The sequence below is a fragment of the Mytilus trossulus genome, chromosome 3 (genome assembly GCF_036588685.1).
Source record: "Mytilus trossulus isolate FHL-02 chromosome 3, PNRI_Mtr1.1.1.hap1, whole genome shotgun sequence".
Lineage (NCBI taxonomy): Eukaryota > Metazoa > Mollusca > Bivalvia > Mytilida > Mytilidae > Mytilus > Mytilus trossulus.
This window is the reverse complement of record NC_086375.1, coordinates 22,085,430-22,110,300: the sequence shown is the minus strand read 5'-3', so window position 1 is coordinate 22,110,300 and position 24,871 is coordinate 22,085,430. Positions and strand designations below refer to the sequence as shown.

The window sequence follows — 24,871 nt, the reverse complement described above, 5'->3', positions numbered from 1 at the left end:
CACATTGATAACAATCTCCCATGCAGAGTTCTCGGTCCTTGCTCGAGAACTCTGCATGGGAGATTGACATTGATAACTGAATAGGATTTGTGTATCTACTTTAAAAGTAGAGATATTATGCTTTCTTTGAGATCAATTTCTTTATTGCTGAAAAGATTTGATAATTGTAATGTGGCTATTTTATGGTGCCCAATTTTTTTGACAATACTTGTCAATTAAGATTGGAGATGAGTGCACCTGCAAATTCGAACTCATAACCTCAGTGTTGACTGGTGTTGATAAGCTAAACATATTGTCAATCATTTTTTTATAGATTGTTACAGTAAACTGTATCTAATGTGATTAAAACTTACCTTATAATTAACCTGAAGTCCAATGATCTGTGCTAGAAAAGACCTGGAAAAGTTAGCTTTTATATAAAGCTGAGATGAACTCCCTAGAGAACTGTCAAGTAAACATTTACCAACAAGTTTACCCGCTAACTCATATAATTTTAATTTGACACCAGTATTGGGACGTGGATGGATCTGAAACAAATGAAGAAACTTTGATTATTTTAATCTACGCTGTAATTAGTATTTTAGCCGCATTTTTATGTCAGGAATTTAACTACTTGTTTTATTATTTAGCAACCAACTGCAATTCTTCATTATATTTCTACGGATTTTAGAGTTTATAGTCAATAACTGAAAAAAAAGTTTTACATTGCAATTCATACAACTGATTATCAAGATACAAATGATATTTTTTTCAATATTAACTGTCCCAGGTTAGGGGAGGGTTGGGATCCCGCTAAAATATTTGTTTTTTGTTCATTTTTCTACATAAATAAGGCTGTTAGTTTTCTCTTTTGAATTGTTTTACATTGTCTTATCAGGGTCTTTTATAGCTGACTATGCAGTATGGGCTTTGCTCATTGTTGAAGGCCGTACTGTTACCTATAGTTGTTAATGTTTGTGTCATTTTGGTCTTTTGTGGATAGTTGTCTCATTGGCCATTATACCACATCTTCTTTTTTAAACCCTATGTTTTGTTGGATTTAGAACATGAATTTGTTCACAAATCAAAGGGAAAGTTTTATATAAGAATATAAATATTAGATGATAAGAAACCTTTTGTTGAATCGAAAGCACCTAATATATGTAGCCATTTAAACATCATCTAAATCAATTATTACATTCTACAGAATACATACTAATCCCTGAGCATTGTCTGTAAATCTGGTAAACAATCCAGCTCTATCGGGATCAAATAATTCTGTACTTAATACTTGTATCCATTCTCTTCTCAAACCTCCCCAATCTAAACCTAAAATGGAAATCACACATATACTTTCAAATTTTTAATATTAATTCTCTTAAGCATTGAATGAATTATGTTAGTTGTTCTTTGGCAAAAAAAAAAAAAAAAGTGGCAAAATATATTTTGTTTTGGCGAAAAAAAGTGTCAAAAAGAAAAATGATCCAGAGGTAAACCTGGACACATCTATGCCTCCCTCTGGAAAATTTGCAGCCAGCAAAACAAAAAACTTTAATAAATAACATAACAACAATTTCCATCAGCAGAGCTCCAGATAAGAATTCATTAATTGGGGTTTTTACCCACCATTTTCTTATATAATTGGGTGATAAAGTTTTTTAATTGCATTATCAATTCCAATTCACCCCTCAGGTTAATATCAAATTGGGTTTTTCACCACCAAGCTCCTTAATGTATTGGGTTTTTTCATCGACACAATATTGAATATTTAGGCAATATCAACCCAAATTTTTTCCATCTTTAATTAATATGTTTCTGTCTTTGTTTAGCTCTTTTATTTGGTTGAGGGTTATGGTTAGGGTTATTTGCTAGCTGTTTTATTTGGTTTATTCACTGAGGAGCAATTGTAGGTTTAATTTGTGTCCCGTTTCAAACATTTTGCCAGTTTTGTATTTTCTCACAAAAAAGGATATGTGTATTCACAGGCACTCGTCTTATACCTTTATATAATAAATTCTGAGACCAGTGCCTGATCAGTGGCTGTGTGCATGGTGTGTGTATTCATTAATTAACCGTAAAATGAATAAAAAATAGTTACTGTATATATAAACTCTAATTATACTTGAATGATTTTCTTTTATTCAATTTACATAAATCTGGGTTTAGTTGTCTTTTATTAGAACTTTTGATTTCTGATGCTTTATCATTTCTTAATTGATTGGGCCTTTCACTTTTTCCAACTGAATTCGTTTTTGATGAAACCCCGTATTTATTAGCAATGTTTTCGTTATGGTACGCACACACGCCCGTGCGTTCGATGGACGCTTCCTAAAGACACTGGCTGAGTCTTGTCATCATTATAACTTTCCCTCAGTTTTCCAAAATAAGCCGAAAACATGCTTCTATTCAATATTTTAACTGGACATTCACTTTCGTTTTAATTCGATGTATGTTATGAAAAATCCCGAGCAATGCAAAAAAATATGACTCCATGACACACGCTAATAGGATAAACACCGAGAAGATCGAAATATTTACAAAAACATGTGTACCTATTGAGCAATGGAAAACTCAAACAGGGACCCATTTCAGCTACTTGATGCAGGGATCTATTTTTAGAACGACAGGAAATTTCCAATTATAAATATTATAAAAATAGTTTACGCGACGACTGTAAACAGATAAGGGTAAATAACACAAACGGTAGCCAATAAAAGGGTTGAGAACTCATGGTTTTGGCATATAATTGGGTTTTCCGTTGAATTAATTGGGTTGTTGAACCCTTCAATGGACAATTGCATTGGGTTTTCTATTATTTGTATTGCGTGATCACGCAAATACGCAGCTTATCTGGAGCTCTGTCATCAGCATTAAGAATTGGCTAAAACTTATTTCTAGTACAAATAATAACTTACCCAATTCATTTACAAACTCTATATTAAACATTTTAAACCAATCTGAGGCATATAAACTCTTTGATGCTTTATAGGACTGAAAAATATATAAAATTTAATTATGATACAAAATAATCTTTCAAAAAAACATTGAATTAAATTATCCTAGTTTCATCATCTATCCAAAAAACTGAAAATGCTTCCTGTCGTACATGACATCCCCGTAATTGTTACAATCATCATTGATCAATATATTAAGATATTAGAAGTCATGAATGTTTCCCCTAACTGTATATAGGCTCACCTGATGATAATAGCTCATGTCTACAGTCAGGTAAAAACATTTAAAACAGTATTACAGTACCTTATCAAAATGAAAATGCTAAATAAAGAGTCAAAAACAGAATAAAGAATATTATAATTGTACATGAAATTGATAAAACCTATTTCAACATCTCATTACCAATACCTTTCTTATTTTTTCTAATATTCAATTTCAAGAATCACTGATTACAAATCAATTTTAAAAATGTAAACAATATAGTTATGATTTACTAGTCTTCAATTCAGCAGATGCGTATGCTGATTACCTGTCATGTCAGGTCCTCCTGGACAAAATGGTATGTAGGTCAGTGCTTTTATATTGCAAGACGCAAGCCTTTATATTGATACTTGATACCTGGTTTCATGGACATCTGATTAGAAATATTTTTTCCTAATATACAACATCTTCCTATATGAAACAGAAATATTTAACTACAAATGTTATTCCACAGTAAATATTCCAAAGAAACTTACACTTTGAATTAAATTGGCTCTGTCAATTTTGAGAGTGACATTTCCTTTTTTTGTTGATTTTTTCACTTCTTGAAGAAAAAATATTCTTTTATCTTGAAAAGTTTCTGATCCACCTAAAATAAACAAAGAATTATTCTTTAAGTAAATTTGACATCTTCCCAAATTTCAAATCAATCATAAAAAAGTGAATATAAAGAACTACATAACAATTCAATTTGGCCTTTTTCCTATATTTTATAACTAAAAAGTCAAAAAGTTGGTTCTTATATATTTTAAAGAAGTTCCATAGGGGGAGACAATTTAGATTTGCTCCCTTTTTGTCTGGAAAATTGAGAAAATTTATTATCTCCCCTATGTATCTTGTTGATGAAAAAGTTTTTTTGGTCTCATTTTATGAGGACATGACAATAATAAAGTCAATAACAAATAAATAATCATACTTTTCAATTTACTTTTACTAAAATAAAATACAATTAATAATACCAACCAATATTTCTAAGGAGAAAATTTGTAAATGTAGCTGCTATAATATTTCTATCTTTGGTGGCTAACATCACTGGTAACTGTGAACATCCATATATTTTCATTACAGGAGCATCATATCTTTTATTATATCCAATAAATGAAAACTAAAAAAAAAACCAAGGACATAATACATTTCTATTACATTCTAAATGCAGAAAATTTCATATTTTATAATATTTTTGAATGCATACACTAAATCCCTTGCAAATAGAAAACCTACTAAAATTTTATCAATATGAAATAATAATGAATTATTGTCTAAAGGACATCATACTGAAAACACATGTTTACCAACATTAGACTGAAAGAGTTCACTTGTATCTACATTATATAGCAGCTATTAACTGTCCCTCTGCTATATAAATTAGCTATTAAATTCAATTGTGAAGACCAAAGATCAAAAACAACATTAAATTCAGAAGTGGAATGAAATGTAACATTCATGGCAAACATATTTAAAATATTTCAATTTAGTTTAAAATCCCATCTTTGTCTATGTTAAGTGAATAACTAATGTTTCAATCTTCAAGCAGTTTCCTTCTTTTCTTTAAATCTATATAAGTTGAAAATGATATAAAATAGCAGCACATACCTTAGTTGAAGGACAAACTCGCCAAGTATGCAGTTTCTTTCCAATAATTTTTAAAAAATATTCTTTTATGGTTAATTGCTGAAAAATAACATCGAAACTGTTAGCACAGAGTATATCTCACCTGAGCAAAATATACACAAACTTAAACATTTTTTGATACCATGTCATAGGAAGTAGTCTCCCATCTGCTATTGTGAAAACAGGAGGGACAGATTATATTACATCATTTATTTGTACTTCCGAGTTAGTAATTATGTTATAAAATGATAACAAAATTTTTTTTTCACCTGATTTAAAACTTTTTTAAAAGGGTGTAAAAATATATACATTAATTATAGGGTCAGGACACTGTTGTTCATTGTTGAAGGCTGTATGATAAACACTTGTTGCTAACTACTAAGTCTTTGATTTCTGCTGGAGAGTTGTCCCCATGGCGATTGTACCAAATCTTCTTATTCTTATTGCACTACAATGTAATATTTATGATTTCCCCAAGATACTTTAATATATGTTTGAATATTTTAGCATGTTTCCTTATTTTAGTATTTTTTCTAATTTGTATAATACCATTACCTTTGGAGATATATACACGTACACTCTTTTTGCCTTTTCGGCTGAGTCAGCAGTATCAGATAAAAGACGAGCTTCATACCATAAATTATGACTTTTTTTAGATGTTGTTTTATTAACAACTTCCAAATCCTCATCTGAAAAAAAAGTAAACAAATAAAAAAACATAATTGATAATGCCATGTTCCCTTAAAAAAAAAAAAAATCAAATCTTTCAATGAAAGGGTATGGAAAAAAAAAATGTATTCAAAAGTGTGAGATTCTGGAAATAATTTGCCAAATGAGTAAAAAAGCCCCATAAATACAATGGACTTCAGGACATCAGTTATTGTAATGACATATCAAAAGACCAAATCATGTGACCAAATCATGTGATCTATCTAGATTTTCCAGTTGCAAATACCAATTCAAGCTTCTATTTTGTGTCACATAATAATGAAATATTCAACATTAATATACTTGACAGATATCACCAAGTAAATGTACAAATACAATTTCCCTTGCACCAATATATCCTTTACAAGCTTATGTATCCTAAAGTAATCATCAACTTCTGGGCTCTGTTAGTCTTGTATGTTTTTTTATTTCTTGTTCATTAAGATGTTTTGGAGTTTAGTGTGACATCCATTTTCAAGTAACTAGTACATTATTTTATTTAGGGGCCAGCTGGACTACCTCCAGGTCAGGGATTTTCTCACTGCATTGAAGACCCATTGGTAGCCTACGGCTGTTGTCTTCTCTTTGGTCGGGTTGTTGTTTCTTTAGCATATACCCCATTTCCATTCTCAATTTTATAAATTATACATTCAAACATCTTTAAATTCCACAAACACATTGGTTAACTTTGCAAGTTAAAGATAACCTATAGAGGAAGACTCACCACTTATGACTAGAATATTAAAATCCCCATTCCTGAGTTTAACATCACCATAAGACACAGCAGCTTGATAACAGCCTTCATTTTCCATCTTTATATGCATAGTAAGTTGTTTACTGTCAGCATTGTGTATAATTTGTGTTGTAGGTACATATCGTTCATTAGTCTCTGACTGCAAACAAGAAACATGAGACTGTTTATTAAAGTACGATTTTTACATAGATGACAAGGGCATATAAAAAGGTGAAAAATCTAAATTTAATACAGCATGTCAAAGAGCATTAACTGGAGACTGAGTCACTTACTCCAGACAAAATTGACAAAGTTAGAACATCACTTTTTCCAATCAAGCACCGTAAAAAAAGTGTTTAATTACAATTAGCTGCACAGGGTTACAATGTAAATTCACAGTTCATAAAATTGTGTTTAAAATAAGGTAACATTTGGAAAAGCTGTCTTTAGTTAGTTATATTTGCTCTTTTAAGCAACCAACAATCAATAAATCAATCTTTTACTAGTAAAGCCAATTTTATTTTATACTCTCCAACAATTTTCTTTAGCATACCTGATTACATGAACACATATTTTAAGTGTTCCAGGGCCAGTAACTTCATGTACTTACCTCATAAACTTTGAATTTAAAATAATTTTTAGTATCTGTTTTAAACATTGCTGGGTTGTCATAACAGTCCCTTGTTTCTATAACTAATGGGTAGGACTGACCAACAGTACAAACTATTGTTGAGCAATAATTAGTAAATCCTGTCTTAGTGGCATCTATAGAACCTGAAAAAAACATACATATAAAAATTATCAAAATAACTATTTTTGTGATTTTTATTTGGTTGTCTTGTTCTTATATTGTCTTTTTTTACTATCTCGGTGTTGTAAAGCTAGGTAAGTTATGAGATTAAAATAAAAACTTGTAACTATTCCTGTTACCCATTCTTTGTGCTTTAGAAAATAAAAACGCAGTTTGTTGTGAATGGAAAAGAATATTTAACAAAATAAATTTGTAATAAATAAAAACAAAATAAACCAAAACAAATCATAGAAACTTCTTCTGGTGCAATGACATCAAAATATTCCTGTTCATTTATATATATATATTTAAAAAACTTAAGCAGGGCTTACTGTACATTCTCTGTGGTTTATTCCGATGTTTATTTTTCATTTTGTTACATCGCAGATTTATTCATTTTTATGTCTGGAATAGCTATGAATTCAAGACTCATGGGAGTGTAACTGTTAGATTAGAAATATTTCATGCTTAGCTGTCAAAAAGTTTAAAAGTCTGTTAAGTAATTTCTGTTTTTCCATAAAATCAAATGAATTGATTCAGACAAAAACTAGAGGCTCTAAAGAGCCTGTGTCGCTCACCTTGGTCTATGTGCATATTAAACAAAGGACACAAATTCATGACAAAATTGTATTTTGGTGATGGTGATGTGTTTGAAGTTCTTACTTTACTGAACGTTCTTGCTTCTTACAATTATATCTATAATGAACCTTGCCCATTAGTAACAGAGAAAAATATTTGGTAAAAATTTACATAAATTTACCGAATTAATGAAAATTGTTAAAAATTGACTATAAAGGGCAATAACTCCTTGAGGGGTCAATTGACCATTTAGGTCATGTTGACTTATTTGTAGATCTTACTTTGCTGAACATTATTGCTGTTTACAGTTTATCTCTATCTATAATAGTATTCAAGATAATAACCAAAAACGGCAAAATTTCTTTAAAAATTACCAATTGGAGGGCAGCAAGCCAACAACCGATTGTCCAATTCATCTGAAAATTTCAGGGCAGATAGATATTGACCTGATAAACATTTTTATCCCATGTCAAATTTCCTCAAAATGCTTTGGTTTTTGAGTTATAAGCCAAAAACTGCATTTTACCCCTATGTTCTATTTTTAGCCGTGGCGGCCATCTTGGTTGGTTGACCGGGTCACGCCACACATTTTTTAAACTAGATACCCCAATGATGATTGTGGCCAAGTTTTGTTCAATTTGGCCTAGTAGTTTCAGAGGAGAAGATTTTTGTAAAAGTTAACGACGACGGACGACGACGACGGACGACGACGATGGACGACGACGACAGACGACGGACGCCAAGTGATGAGAAAAGCTCACTTGGCCCTTCGGGCCAGGTGAGCTAAAAATGATTATTTTCAGTTCTATTTTGCAGAAGATTAGTATACTGAGTCTCCCTGACAGTGAGGATTTGTTGAGGGTTGTTGTGATTCCATCTTTGTTATTCTTCCTCTAAATAATCTAATTTATTCAAATTTCTTAGCTTTATATGTTGCCATGGCAATCATAATAATGGAGAAAAAACCTTATTTTAGTTTTCTTGTTTGAATTGTTTTACATTGTAATTTCAGGGCCTTTTAAAGCTGACTATGTGGTATGGAGTTTGCTCATTGTTGAAGGCCGTACAGTGACCTTGTTGTTAGTTGTTAGTTTCTGTGTCATTTTGGTCTCTTGTGGACAGTTGTCTCATTGGTAATCATACCACATCTTCTTTTCTTACATTATCTTAAAATTCACATGAGTTAAAAAGTTAATGAAAAATGACTGCGACAGGTCACCTAGTAGCTGACCAAAAAAAAATAATGTAAAACTATACCATAAATATACATACCTGCTTCAAATACTTTGATAAATGGACTTCCTTTTATATGTTTACCATGGACCATAACATGTATTTTATACGGCCCAGCTTTATGTACGGTAAAAGACACGGAAACACTACTAGCATTGTCTTTTACTAAGGTTTTGGTACACGACATCTTCTCTCCTCTGTGAAGTATCTCTATATTTACGTTACTGACATCCGTTATTTTATATGATTTACCATTCTTTTGGCTCAACTAAAATTAGAAATAGATACTGTATATTTAGAAATTATTGTGATGTTTTAAATAGTTAAAAAAATGTGACAGTATCAGGTTTTCAAAAATAAAACTGCAAATTTTCATTAGTGATTTTTCTTCAATAAATAGATTTTGCATTTATCGTGTTTATACCAGTGGTCAAGGATTCTCAATAACAAATACACTCATCAATATCCATAAGCTGATGTTAAAGATTCAGATGTTCATTTTTGACATATTATACCTAAAGCATAACTTTAACATTTCAATCAAACATATTTAAATTGTTTTGCCAAGGGCAGCTGGATACGACTGCAGAAGTAAAACCCTGAACCGTTGGGACAAAAATGGACACAATTTTCACGCTTGATACTGGTTTGAATTTGGATTGTAATCAAATGTTTGACATATAATAGGTTTCTGACACAGATTAACTGTAGTCAAAGAACTAAGGATTGTTAATATGCTCAATTTTATGCTTTTGTCTAATCACTATGCTAGCCCCCCTCCTAAATTAAAAAAAAATACTCCCCTTTATTTTGATTTTTGTGCAATTCACAATGCTGTTGCATGTTGACCCCAAACCGAAAAAATAAATAAATTGTATCCCCCCCCAAAAAAAATTATTTTTTTAACATCCCCCTCTAAATTTTTAGCTCACCTGGCCCGAAGGGCCAAGTGAGCTTTTCCCATCACTTTGCGTCCGTCGTCCGTCGTCCGTCGTCCGTCGTCCGTCGTCGTTGTTAACTTTTACAAAAATCTTCTCCTCTGAAACTACTAGGCCAAATTGAACAAAACTTGGCCACAATCATCATTGGGGTATCTAGTTTAAAAAATGTGTGGCGTGACCCGGTCAACCAACCAAGATGGCCGCCACGGCTAAAAATAGAACATAGGGGTAAAATGCAGTTTTTGGCTTATAACTCAAAAACCAAAGCATTTAGAGGAAATCTGACATGGGATAAAAATGTTTATCAGGTCAAGATCTATCTGCCCTGAAATTTTCAGATGAATCGGTCAACCCGTTGTTGGGTTGCTGCCCCTGAATTGGTAATTTTGTGGAAATTTTGCAGTTTTTGGTTATTATCTTGAATATTATTATAGATAGAGATAAACTGTAAACAGCAATCATGTTTAGTAAAGTAGGATTTACAAATAAGTCAACATGACCGAAATGGTCAGTTGACCCGTTTAGGAGTTATTGCCCTTTATAGTCAATTTTTAACCATTTTTCGTAAATCTTAGTTATCTTTTACAAAAATCTTCTCCTCTGAAACTACTGGGCCAAATTGAACCAAACTTGGCCACAATCATCATTGGGGTATCTAGTTTAAAAAATGTGTGGCGTGACCCGGTCAACCAACCAAGATGGCCGCCACGGCTAAAAATAGAACATAGGGGTAAACTGCAGTTTTTGGCTTATAACTCAAAAACCAAAGCATTTAGAGGAAATCTGACATGGGGTAAAAATGTTTATCAGGTCAAGATCTATCTGCCCTGAAATTTTCAGATGAATCTGTCAACCCGTTGTTGGGTTGCTGCCCCTGAATTGGTAATTTTGTGGAAATTTTGCAGTTTTTGGTTATTATCTTGAATATTATTATAGATAGAGATAAACTGTAAACAGCAATAATGTTTAGTAAAGTAGGATTTACAAATAAGTCAACATGACCGAAATGATCAGTTGACCCGTTTAGGAGTTATTGCCCTTTATAGTCAATTTTTAACCATTTTTTGTAAATCTTAGTTATCTTTTACAAAAATCTTCTCCTCTGAAACTACTAGGCCAAATTGAACAAAACTTGGCCACAATCATCATTGGGGTATCTAGTTTAAAAAATGTGTGGCGTGACCCGGTCATCCAACCAAGATGGCCGCCACGGCAAAAAATAGAACATAGGGGTAAAATGCAGTTTTTGGCTTATAACTCAAAAACCAAAGCATTTAGAGGAAATCTGACATGGGGTAAAAATGTTTATCAGGTCAAGATCTATCTGCCCTGAAATTTTCAGATGAATCGGTCAACCCGTTGTTGGGTTGCTGCCCCTGAATTGGTAATTTTGTGGAAATTTTGCAGTTTTTGGTTATTATCTTGAATATTATTATAGATAGAGATAAACTGTAAACAGCAATAATGTTTAGTAAAGTAGGATTTACAAATAAGTCAACATGACCGAAATGGTCAGTTGACCCGTTTAGGAGTTATTGCCCTTTATAGTCAATTTTTAACCATTTTTCGTAAATCTTAGTTATCTTTTACAAAAATCTTCTCCTCTGAAACTACTGGGCCAAATAAATCCAGACTTGGCAATCATCATCTTTGGGGTATCTTGTTTTAAAAATGTGTCCGGTGACCCGACTATCAAATCAAGATGGCCGCCACAGCTAAAAATAGAACATAGGGGTAAAATGCAGTTTTTGGCTTATAACTCAAAAACCAAAGCATTTAGAGCAAATCCAACACGGGGTAAAATTATTAATCAGATCAAGATCTATCTGCCCTATTATTTTCAGATGAATCTGACAACCCATTGTTGGGTTGCTGCCCCTGAATCAGTAATTTTAAGGAAATTTTGCTGTTTTGGTTATTATCTTAAATTTTATTATAGATAGAGATAAACTGTAAACAGCAATTATGTTCAGCAAAGTAAGATTTACAAATAAGTCAACATGACCGAAATTGTCAATTGACCCCCTAAGGAGTTATTGTCCTTTATAGTCAATTTTTAACAATTTTCATAAAATTTGTAAATTTTTATTAACATTTTCCACTGAAACTACTGGGCCAAGTTCATTATAGATAGAGATAAATGTAAGCAGCAAGACTAGTAGAGTAAGATTTACAAACACATCACCATCACCAAAACACAATTTTGTCATGAATCCATCTGCTTCCTTTGTTTAATATTCACATAGACCAAGGTGAGCGACACAGGCTCTTTGGAGCCTCTAGTTTTCACCTCTGCCACTCTTTTCCAAAAAAAAATTCCCGTCAAGTTATGGTCACAATTTTTATTCAAATTTCCATATGAGATGCAAACATAATTACCCATTTAAATACATCTTATAATAACATTACACTGCTTCAAAATTGTATTAATTGTCCATAAACTCTTGTTTCCCCCTTTATTGCCCCTAATTCCATAACGGTTAAAGCCATAACCCCCCCCCCCCCCCCCCCCCCCCCCCCTTAAACCATTCCTTTTCATTCCTTAGAGGTTTGATAACCAAATCCCCCAAAATCAATCCCAATCTTCCTAAACCTTGTGTTAAAATATTATTTATTTCTATTTACTTATACAACAGATATTATCCGGAAACAATCTGTCTCTGGACAATGATGCCGACGCAGACAACATGATACATTGTACCAACATACGACCAAATTTTTTTTAAATTTTGTGGTCATATGATAAACATTTTTAAGCATCTGTCCTATGTCAGACGCCTGTTGTTCAGTGGTTGTCGTTCGTTGGTGCAAATCATGGCTTTGTGTTGCAGGCCATACTTTGACCTATAATTGTTAACTTTTAATATTATACATTGTGACTTGGATGGAAAGTTGTATTATTGGCACTCATATTATATCTTCTTATTTATATAATAAATGGAATGATAAATCTTCACTCTTGTGGATCATCTGTAGAACAATTATCCTATTTTAACCGTTCAGAATCGAAAGGCTTTTTTAGTAATTTTATTTGTGTAAAAACACTGACCAAAGCACATTCAGTATAAAACACAGCAGCACTTCAGAAAAAAAGATGCACACATGGTCAACACTTGTCAAACATTGTTTCAGACTATTTTCAACAACTAGTGATCCTTGCCAGCACATGTAACAATACACTAATTACTTCTATAAAAATAAAAGAACAGAGTTCCAATGTCCCCTGCATATTTTATCTATCCAAAGTACAAGGGCAATTAAAACTAGAGGCTCTAAAGAGCCTGTGTTGCTCACCTTGATATAGGTGCATATTAAACAAATGACACAGATGGATTCATGACAAAATTGTGGTTTGGTGATGGTGATGTGTTTCTAGATCTTACTTTACTGAACATTCTTGCTGCTTACACTTATCTCTATCTATAATAAACTGGACCCAGTAATTACTGTCAAAAATATTTTGTATAAATTTTGTATAAATTTACATTTTTTTTCTTCAAATTACTGAAAATTGTTAAAAAATGAATATAAAGGGCAATAACTTTTTAAGGGGTCAATTGACCATTTTGATTCATGTTATTTGTAGCTCTTACTTTGCTGTACATTATTGCTGTTTACAGTTAAGGTAGCACAATACAAAGATTTTTTTTTAATTCCAATCTCCAACCTTTAAAATGCTGTTATTTCCGTAAGACTGCACATAAATTAATAAAAGAGATTTATATAGATAGATAAAAGATTAATCTTTTAAATGAATGCAATATTTTGTTATGCAAATATTATGTAATCAATTATTATGCAATTAATGGCAAAGTCTTGGTCAGTTCACTCCACCATCTCTATAACTATACAGGATTTTTTTTGTTAAAGACGACAGATGAATATGGATGTCTGAAGATGTCGGACGCCAAGTGATGAGAAAAGCTCACTTGGCCTATTAGGCCAGGTAAGCTAAAATTCACTTATTTTTGTTCTGTAAAACTTTTTATCGATATCTTGAAAAAATGAAGGCATCAAAGCAAATGCAATGTGATTTCTACTATATAATATTTTTAAGGGATATTACTCTTTAAAATATTCGATCAGAACTTATTTTCAAACGTTTCAAAGACATTGCTTATATAAACCTATGATATAAGTTTCATAAAATTCCGCCAAGAATTGAACACATAGAGCGCTCAAATGCAATTTTCCATATAATTAATGTATGCCAGGGGCACAACTCTTTTAAAATAACTTAATCAGCACTGATTTACGAACTTGTCCAAGACATTGCTGATATATACCTATGAAATAAAAAAAAATTAAGAATTGTAAATGAGTGCTAACAAGACAGACAGAGGGACACCCAGTATTTCTTTATTCCCTGCAGTGTGTTGCAGAGGTGACAATAAATGACATTGTACCTATGTGTTACCCATTGTATAAATTATCAAAGAACGCTAATTACCTGTATTACAAATGACATTGTGTTTCCAACAACTTGTGGTTCCTCCCAGCCCCAAGTAACACTGCAGTTCTGTGTAGATATGTACGATCCAACAAGCCAATTCCAAAACCACCCTTTGCCGTTGTTACCTGGTGATAATCGTGGAATACCTGTACGTGGAATCTGAGGAATCTGATTATGGATTTGATGTGATCTGCGAATTGTTGGACTTATAGCTCTTGCAATGCAATCCACTACCATTATAAAACAAAGGATAAAACCTCCAATGAAAACAGTAGCAACTGAAATATATAAATAAATTGATACCAGTGTTTGTAATACAATTGTTTATTGTTATTGACTATAGATCCATGAATAATGGAATTTAATCAGTTATGCTAACTCAATTGTTTTATTTATTATTCAAATTTCTCTAATATCTCCATGATTCTATATTAAATATTATGGTCAACTGTCGTACAATGTGGAGAATTTTGAACAATGTACTCCAAGATTCCATTCATAAACATTTGTTTTACATATACATGAAGCGTAAGTAACCAGCATTTGAAAAAGGAAGATGATGAATTCAAATCTACACTCCTTAGTAAGTACATGTAGTTTATAAGCTATTGTGAATGAGTTTCATAAATGAAGTAAGCTGAAGCAACATTTTAAGCATCATAATTAGGCATAATCCAGATATGAAGTGTACAAGATAAAACACTTTCTTCAATTTTATAGCATCTAACTCCACTTCTATAATCTATATAAGAGGCAAATATTTCAAATCAAACATACAACTATTTTCTTAAGTATAGTATTGATTGAATCCAACTACACAAGACAAATTATAATTTAAATAGCACAATGCCATAAATTTTATGCTTCCTTGTCCATTTTATAAAACCAAGTGCTAAATCCATTAAATTCCTTTATTTCTTTCTTTTAAATCACTCCCAACTTCTTATTGTTGATTTTCCAGTAAACACTTCAAAGAACCTTTGTTTGTTTTTTAAACGCATAGATTGAAATCTAATAGTTTACATCTATATTGGAAATAATTAGTTGATACAAATTTTTAAAAGTATATCACTGTAAAGTAATCAATAAAAGATCATATATCTAGTATTTCGGAAAAACTGTCAATGTGCTGTTCCGTCCATGATCCCATAAGATCAAATGTCTAACAAGTCTGAATAAACTGTGCCATCCATGATTCTTAATTCCAAAACATCTAACAAAGAATACTTGGTGTGTCACTGTAATTCAATTTTCTGTCATTAAAAATTGATGTTAAAAATGTCTTTTTCTCAACACTGACGTCAATACCAACTTAGAACACAATTATTTTCTTGAAGCGAAAATTTTCCTGGAAAATCGTTTAAACAAAAGCATGGATATATCACTTTCTTTCTGTCACTGTTAATTTAAAAAGAAAATTATCTTTGAATAATACTACCTTTTCATAAAGAGCGAAGATAAAATAAAAGATAAATGTGATTTCATTTATCTTTGTGAAGCTTCAATTCTTGAGTAAAGCAATATAATCTTGTTACATTGTAAATCTTTACAATATGAAATGTAATTTTTGACATAACAAGTTTTCCAATACTTGAGCAAATGTTTTGACTGTTGGCGATAGAAACAAGAAATACCAGCTTGTCTTATTGAGTTTTTGATTTAGCACCAAAAAACCTAAATTGTCAATTTCCTATAAGTTCTCATATGAACAGAAATTTTAAGTCATATTTTGGTTAACCAAATTTGGGTTAAAAGATTTTATCAGTTTATATAATATTGATGCAAGTACAATAAGCTATAAATTTACATGGAAAAATAATTTCTCGTCTGCCAATATTCAGTTAATGGACTAAACAGAAGGTAACTGGAGCTAAAAACAACTACAGTGGGGATAAAGGATTTGGATTCTTGAAAGCGCACAAATATATTTTTAACAGAATTCATATTTTTTCTTCATAAAGGTAGCCAAAACAGCTATTTTGAAAACAACCGATCTTTGAAGATAAGTAATAATAATAACTGCATTCGCCAATTTTGTAATTTAATATCAATAACAATTACGAAATCAACCATAAACCAGCCAAAATTAAAGCAACAAAATCAAGCTAGAATACAGAAATTAACATACCCGTAACAATAGGTCTAATCTTCCCGGTGAAATTTAGTTTTTGTTCTTTGTATTGATTAGAATAAGCCAACAGAGGGATGATTCAATTAGAAAAGAGATAGGGGAATGTGTATAGATCTTCTGATACTTTGACACCTCCCTCGTGTAAATATCATATATATTACACTATATAAATTTGATGGGCCAATAAAACTTGCATATATCGATATCTGCCCTACCAATCAACTATATGACATATAATGCACATGGAAACATTTTGTTTTCATTTAGGAAATAGGATCAATATGAATATTATTAATTGTATAGACGATTTAAAAAGTGAAGTTGATTTATGCACATGCAATTCATCTTTCCTGCTGCTGTATGCATTTTAAATCAATACCAACAATATTTAGAAAGAACCTGCATGTGATTCTTCAGACTGGAGATAAAAAATCTACTGATATTCATTTAGAAAATCCTGGTATTGACAAACAACAATCGTTTAATTGAATCGGGAAAATTATAAATAAAACCACAAATTATTAAAACCAACTATTCCTAACCAGTTACATTACCATACTAAAGGCCAGGTTTGAACTTTGTGCAACCCCGCCAAAAGTGGAACAAGACTGAAATATCTTAGATGCTTTATTGGTGATTATTAAAATCTATGACAAGTTTTTTACTACATTACAGAAACTACCGTAATGATTCATGAAAATAACCTAATGGTCAGAGGAACCATATCAGACAAACAAGTATACCTTACAATTGTTCTATAAACTCAGTATTTATCGAACCTATTACTTATAGAATCTGAGATAACCTGACCTTATGATAACTACAAATTCAGATTTGACGAATCCAGTCATGCCTCAGCTGTAATTCCCTAAAACATCTATAAATTTTCCCCACAAACATAACAAAAGGACCAGGCACCCTGCCCCCTTTTCCCCTTTAACTCTGCCTCTGACATTCACTCTTAATATAATTTAGTTCAGATAAAAGATGATTCAAAATGCATCTGTACCTTTCAGAGATGGTATTGTGACTGAATAAAAAGCATACTTGCATGAGTATTACTGTAATATTATGACAACATTAGATCCAAAATCACTTAATGATTAGTCATAAGTGAATGAATTTGAAACCCATTTTCTAGAGACTGGCTTTAAATTAAGTTACACCATATAAGTGCATTCAACTGGTGATTTCTATAAGAATTCACTGAAAACATTTTACTTCAGGAGGCCTTTTTAAATACATAGCAAAAATTGAAAGAAAATAGGGAAGATTTTTGCAGTACTCAGCATTTCTTTTGTTTAGCTTCCTTATACATGTACATATTTAATAATTATATCCTGCATATTTTCCCCATGTTATCTTCCTATTACAACAAAAACGGACAAAATAGTTAATTGCACTTATATACAATTAAGGGCCGTTTATTTAAAGATGTCTCAACCGTATCATAAACATTGACGTATACTCATCTGCAGATTTACCAATAAACATTATGTGATCCCAGGCTTTAATTGTATTTAATTTCAATAATGCAGATGAGCAACTGATTAATTTCTATTGCAAGTATTTAATTGTGTTGCTGACTTAGAAATGAGGGGTGAAAGATACCAGAGGGACAACATATAATAGTCATAAGCTTGGGATTACATAATATTTTTTGGTATATTTGATGGTTGATACGTTTTTAAATTACCAAACCCTATTAGCTGCATTAAAACATTATTATGATGATACAACAAAATTAAAATTGCTAAGCTTAAAAGTCTCTGAATTTGATTTAAACAAATATTCACAAGGAGAGTAAGTTTGCAATGAAAAATACAGTATTATTTCATGCAGACTTTTTTTTTATCTTTGGTAAAAAAATCCTCTTCACAAGAACTTGATTACAAAATTACATGTAACTCTGTCTTTGGTTTTAAATTATTGGTAATACATGTATATGAGTATCACTCATCTAAAAAACTGAGTAGAAAATCAATCAACTGGAGATTAATTATTTCTGTTATTATTTCACTATTGAATGCTTCTTTTTGTAAATTTATTCAGATGTAAAAGCAAGAACATTTTAAATGAAGCACCTATACCTGCCAACCTTTCAAAATACCCATGGGGCACGGTAGCACTTTATTCTAAAATGTGCATATGGTCAAGTCTTTCACAACCTTATAAAATTTCTAAAAGAAGGATTCAATACTTATAATTACATGCAGTATTGGCTTTGCTCATTGTTGAAGGCCGTCAGTGACCTATAATTGTTAATGTTTGTGTCATTTTGGTCTTTTGTGGATAGTTGTCTCATTGGCAATCATACCACATCTTCTTTTTTATATTTGCAAGGATCATGAAAATATGATTTCTGTCAAGTTTTTCTTTTATTTATTACCTTTGCACTTTATTGTGGAAGCTTATGTCATCATGAATATTACATTTCATTTTTTAATGAAGGTTCATTTCAGAATGATAAAAAATTGGTGTTAGCATGGCCAATCAAAATGACCTATTATAAAGAAACTTACATGTTATTATATTACAATGTAATATGAAACAGTTTTGAAAGAAGTCAGTAACTTTCAAGATACATCAGAATCAATTAATAGACTACAAACAGACTCAATCTAAGAGAGTAGCGCTGTACTTAAAAAGAATAAATAAATGTTGAATGTACCCTTGGATTATGCCCTGCTTGCATATCATGTAAAGTTATAAAGGAACACGACTGAAGAACAGTAAAAGTGATGCTATCCAAATTTGTACTTGATCTGAGTTTTTGGGTAACATTCAGTTGAGGCAAACTTAATTTAAAGATGGAAATTTAAAATTCTGCGACTTTTCCATTTGTAAACAAGGCTTAACTAACGGTTAAAGTGACACTACCATAATTCAAACTTGATCTGTATTTTGAGGTGATAAGCATTGTGCCTAAGTTTCATAACATTTGGTTGAGGCAAACTCAAGTTAGCGAGCAGAAACCAAATTTGGGACAAACAAAGGAAAATTTTAATGCCCACTTCACTTCAGCAGGGGCATAAAAACTTTTAACCAGATGCTCTGTAGGGCACAGCTTGATACGACCACAGGTCGAAACCCTGAACAGTTGGGGCAAGTATGGACACTAACATTCAAGCTTGATACAGCTCTGAATTTGGATTGTGATTAAATAGTTGACCCCGAATGGGTTTCTGACACAAAATGAATGTGGTCTAAGAACTTAAAAAATTTGAATTGGACATTTTCCTATTATGGTCCGATATCCAAAATCTAAATACATGGTTAGATTCAGCATTTCAAAGAACCCATAGAATTCAATTTTTGATTCAAATAAATTTCCATTTTGGACCCTTAAGAACTCAATGTGGGCCAATTTGATAAAGGGGCCAAATCATAAAAAAATCTAAATACATGGTTAGATTTAGCATATCAAAGAACCCAACATATTCATCCGTCTACAGACAACGACAATCACAACAACAACGCAGATGATGAAGATGACATGATACTAATATACGACCTAAAGTTTTTAAATTTTTGTGGTTGTATAAAAAGATTATAGTTTACCCTTAAATAAAAAAAAATTGAACCCTTTTTCATCCCTACTGGTAAATCTTACATTTTAGTAAAAGGACTTTTCATTCCCAGGTGTGACAAGGTTAAATCAAAGCACTGAAGTACTAAACCTTAGATGACAGCAAAATTCTTGTGGATATTATATAATTATCTCCCTTTCATTTGGAGAATAAGACTGTTCAGAAATAGATAGTTACATTATAAGTAATGTACAAAACTTATTAATCTCAATATGAAGACTGTGGATTTCTTCAGTTTTCTTTCTAAGCATTGTGTATAAGCAGCTACATGTATGTATACATGTAAGTCTCATAATTTGAGAATTTGATGACAATTGTAGAACATGAATTTGACAGCTAATGCCCCTTTAAAACCCCACTAGTTGTAAAATTTCACAAATATTAATCATGTTAATAAATATGGAAAAGACAAATAAACTGTAAAATGAAAAAAAATGTACTTACTCAAAAAGAGTATTTTGAAAACAAAAGAATATCCTGGAGTTTTCCTTGCAGACTGGTAATAGTCTATCATCAGCAGATCAGTTTTAATGGTTTTTGCTGCCTTTATTGCCTTCAGCATATAAGCATAAACTGGTATGTCACCATCAACTATCTTTTCTATAGTCTGAACGTCATTTTGATCATTTTCAGAAAGTTTGCTCAGTGCAGAAACAGACTTTATCCCCATATTATTCAATCTGTAATAAATTGTAGCTTTTATTATTATTGAGGTTAGTTAAACATGTAGGAATCAACACAAAATGTTGTAAATAGGAGGTGGAACTCACAAGTGGAAGAAATGTTACAATGACAATGCCAGTTGCAAACGAAAAAGATGATGAAGGCAAACAACATAACATGTCAAAGACAACTTAAGATTGAGCAACAATGCAAGAACCTCTTAAAAAAAGAGATAGAAATCATGAGTGCCCAAAGGGTTATTCCTGCTCCATATGAGACACCCATTGTTGTTCATGCAAGTTCAATCCAAATCTGGTGATAAGTCTCATTCCATGATGTTACAAGCCAGGAAAAGAGTACAGGATTGTGCTTACATAAATTAGAACAAATCCATAACAACCAACTAATTCATAATGGATAAGTGAATCGTTTAACTTTCAAATTTTGAACCCTTGATTTAATAGCTTCCTTGTAAGCTGTAACTGTCTATATGAAAATCATTATAGAAAATGCAAGCTCTGGCATATAGTATCAACTGGAAGATATATACTGTATATGCAGACACTCAGTGCTGGAAAGTTGCAACATACATTGTAGAAATGGAAAGTTCACAATTGGGAAGCTGAAGTCCATAAGTTTTGTTCTCAATTGATTCTTATTGCCAATTTCAGGAAGAAAGTCAACAAATATTGTATCTGGGGTATATCTTTTATTTTATGATTGATAAAATGGATACGTTCAACTTTGTGACCAAAATTGTGTTTATTCATTTGGGGCACATTTTCTATATATACATGTAGTGGAACATAAGGTTACAGGATAGGGCCAGATAACTTTCATTCTTCTGAAAAGCTTCTCTCAGGTTCCTACTGATAAATGAAAAGCACAGGAACACAGTTATATCTAATGCGAATGCTGATGGTTTGTTAAAAAAAATATCATATGGAGCGCAGGGGAACCCTGTGTCTTGCCAGCGATTGCTGCTGCTGGGCGGTGTAAAAGTGTAATGTTGACTTCAAAAGTGAGTCCATTAATCAGTCAAAAATAGAATTTAAAAAAACAAATTCTTTAGGCATGTTAGATGCTATATCTTATAATTAGCATTCATGATATTGAAGATTTATTTGGCTCATATCTGAGTTTAATAACAAGCCATTATTTTCCTTAAATCCTTTAAAGATCTGCTACTGAATTGCTTTACCTTTCTATCACAGATACAGGAATACTGTATTCCACATTCAGCCAAAGGTTAAGTATCTTCATTTCTTGAGCAAACTGAATGGCGTTTTTAAGCTTATGTTTTACTTCATGAGGTATTGTTTCTAATGTGTTAATAAAGTCCAAATTTACTGATGACAATTCATCATTACCATTACCTGAAATAGAGCATTTAAATATAAGTATAAACTGTTGAAACAGTTATTTCAATGTTTTGGCAAATTCCCCCTTTGTATAGAAAATTTGATATTATAATAGAAACATCATGAATAATGAAATTAAAATGTCAATACTTTAAAAAACATTGTATGATCACCTTTTTGTCAGCAAAATGAATGGTTAAGCAAGACATTAAAGTCAATGAACCATGATTGAACATGGTGCACCCTATATAATCCATGGAAATGAGAATGTCAATGCTTATACATGTACATTGTACAACTGCATTACAAATACCATTAATTTATCTTAAGTGGTTCAATCTAAACAGACCTAAATACAAACTTTTAACACTGTAAACTATGCAAAAGTTAAGTATATGACCCATAGTGAGAGCCTAAACTATATAATCTCCATGGAAATGACACAAAAATTGAAAAATAAGGAAAATACAGATTTCTACACTGCAACAAGTGTATTACAATATTTCTCCACTAGAGACAGTTAAACATTATTTTTAAAGTGGAAGGCTTGCAGAGCTTTTTAAATAACTAAAATTTAACTGTAGAGTGGAGAAATATCGTATTACACAAGTTATAGTGTTGGAATCTGTTTCTCTAATGATTTTTATCCTTCTTTTTCAAAGATTATCAGAAACTTGTGTTCTTTATCTGGGACGTCATCAGGCATGGTAGCCTTTTATTCATGACGTCACAACAGGAAAATTCAGAAGAAAAAAACCCATTTAGACGTCATAATCAAATTTCGACTAATCATTTGCCGAGAACAAATTTTAAATAGCGAGGAGAAATATTTTTCTCAAACCGGTCAGGAAATGTGAAAAAGCACAAAAATTAGAGAAAGTAATCACTGTAACTTTAGAAAATATTGTGTGAAGTTAAATTTTCATAAATTTTGAAAAATTGACTTTAATGCAAGATACATGTATATCATTGCAATTTCAGGAAAAATCTGCATTCAGTTATACAAATGTATGATATATATCAAGATTATGGATGCAGTAATAACTACATTGGGTTCAAATTTTATTAGATGCCAAAGTGGCTAGAACGCTGAACAAATCTGGGTCCATTCGCCCAAAATCATAGTTGCTCCCATTCTTGTTCAATCTGGTCAGTTTTGCCCAAAAACATGTTCTACCCATTGATGTTTGCCCCCTTACACTTTCACACCCTACACATGCTTACCCAATTTGGCAAAGTCTGTTCACATCAACAGGCTCGTTACCCCGTTCGTACCCTTTTTATGGGTAAAAATATTTGGTTATCAAGTTTAGGTTAATGTACATGTACATTTTGTATTACTACCATGTACATTGTATATATATTTTCTTTTTCATTGGTTCCAAATCATGGAAATAAAGCTAGATTTTGACAAGATATTTTCTGTTTGTTTAAATAAATCTTCATCATGTTTTGGTAATTATCATGGTTATTGAAAACAAAAATCTTTATTTCAAAATAAAATGAGATTTGATCACAATTTTTTTAATGCTGAATAAATCTTAAATTATCTGATTATGTTTTGGTTAGTTGCTATAAATATTTTTGTTCAATGTTTCAAATAAAGTGATATCAAAGCTCAAGGTAAATAATACAATTATATGAATCGTTCGTGTTGTTCATTTAAAAATTTTGGTAAAATATCTAATAATTCAACTGGAATTGGTGGGAATATTAATGTGTTAAGTGATAACATGTAGCAGGGTCGTTTAAAAATGTCAGTTAAAGCTCATTAGAGCTTCTGTTTTTCTGTTTGTATAACCTTGCAGACTCTAAATACATCTTATTTATTATTATTATAATAGTAATGGGGGTACCATTATGATGAATAAAGGCAAAAGAACTTGCCAAATAACCTTACAGGTAATTTTTGGTGTATGGCGATTGAAAGTACACTTTCGATAAAAACATCAACTGATTTCGATAAATCACGTTAAAGACTAAAGACTGATAACTATAATTATTTGAGACCTCTGACAGATCACCATAAGGATATCTAGAGGAATCACAGTAGAAATTTTAACCAATTTGACGCTAATGGTAGCCAAAAATGACTGTTTGATGCCTAATGTTAAAGGGCATTACTACCCTCATGGGAAACATGAGGTGTGAATGTGTAGGTTGATAACATGTATTGGGTGCGAAGGTACCTGATGCCCTTCTTGTTGTATTGGACGCAAAAGGACCTGATACCATTCTTGTTCACTCCCTTTTATGTTCCCACACAATATTTCTCATGAACTGTGAACATACAATGTAGTGAATAGACGTATTTACACTTGTATGCAAATTTGTCCGCCATTACATAACATCACACAGGTTCCCGTAAACTTTGACTTCATAATTCAAAACATATGACGTCACAACTAAAAAGTGATTATTGCTTGACGTCAAAAGGTTATTAGGAGGTGATGTAAGGTCATTCGGAGGCAAGATACAGCTAAATACCAAAAGTGTAAATACGTTTATGATATCTTACCTGTTGATTGAAATATTGGTGTTATATTTTGATGATTATTTTCTTGTAACCACAGCTTAATTGACTGTTCTTCAAATAAAGTGTCGGTCTTTGCAAAACCATCCAAAACATAAGACATGCAAGTATTTATTCCCACAACACTAAGACATGTACACGTAATTGCAAACCATATCTTTGCTTTATAAGTTAAACTTCTCAAGCGTGTTGGAAAAGAGCAAATATTCATAATCGTCAAATAAAACAGCTCAAAAGTCATAGCTGCCTTTTCTTTAACCCACAATGACCACATCCTTGAAGTTGAGTGGCTTTACTTTACTTTCATTCTGTCAAAATAAATAATCAATGTAGAATTGTTGCCATCTAAA

At 31.7% G+C, this 24,871-nt stretch overlaps 1 protein-coding gene across 2 annotated transcripts in view; it reads right to left on the bottom strand.

Annotated features, from left to right (window-relative positions):
* LOC134710481 (apoptosis-resistant E3 ubiquitin protein ligase 1-like) overlaps positions 1 to 24,856 on the bottom strand; it is a 35,418-nt gene extending 10,562 nt beyond the window's left edge. The window contains exons 1-14 of one of the 2 annotated variants that reach the window (XM_063570845.1): positions 24,507 to 24,856; positions 21,829 to 22,003; positions 20,409 to 20,644; positions 14,241 to 14,521; positions 8,889 to 9,117; positions 6,858 to 7,021; positions 6,239 to 6,407; positions 5,362 to 5,495; positions 4,789 to 4,866; positions 4,159 to 4,300; positions 3,672 to 3,784; positions 2,895 to 2,970; positions 1,196 to 1,308; positions 354 to 527 (exon numbers count right to left, since the gene is read on the bottom strand). In XM_063570845.1, coding sequence (XP_063426915.1) covers positions 354 to 527; positions 1,196 to 1,308; positions 2,895 to 2,970; positions 3,672 to 3,784; positions 4,159 to 4,300; positions 4,789 to 4,866; positions 5,362 to 5,495; positions 6,239 to 6,407; positions 6,858 to 7,021; positions 8,889 to 9,117; positions 14,241 to 14,521; positions 20,409 to 20,644; positions 21,829 to 22,003; positions 24,507 to 24,795 — 2,373 coding nt within the window. In that variant the 5' untranslated portion in view covers positions 24,796 to 24,856. The remainder of the gene's footprint in view (positions 1 to 353; positions 528 to 1,195; positions 1,309 to 2,894; positions 2,971 to 3,671; positions 3,785 to 4,158; positions 4,301 to 4,788; positions 4,867 to 5,361; positions 5,496 to 6,238; positions 6,408 to 6,857; positions 7,022 to 8,888; positions 9,118 to 14,240; positions 14,522 to 20,408; positions 20,645 to 21,828; positions 22,004 to 24,506) is intronic. The other variant, XM_063570846.1, reaches the window with a different exon arrangement.
* Positions 24,857 to 24,871: the final 15 nt, after the last annotated feature.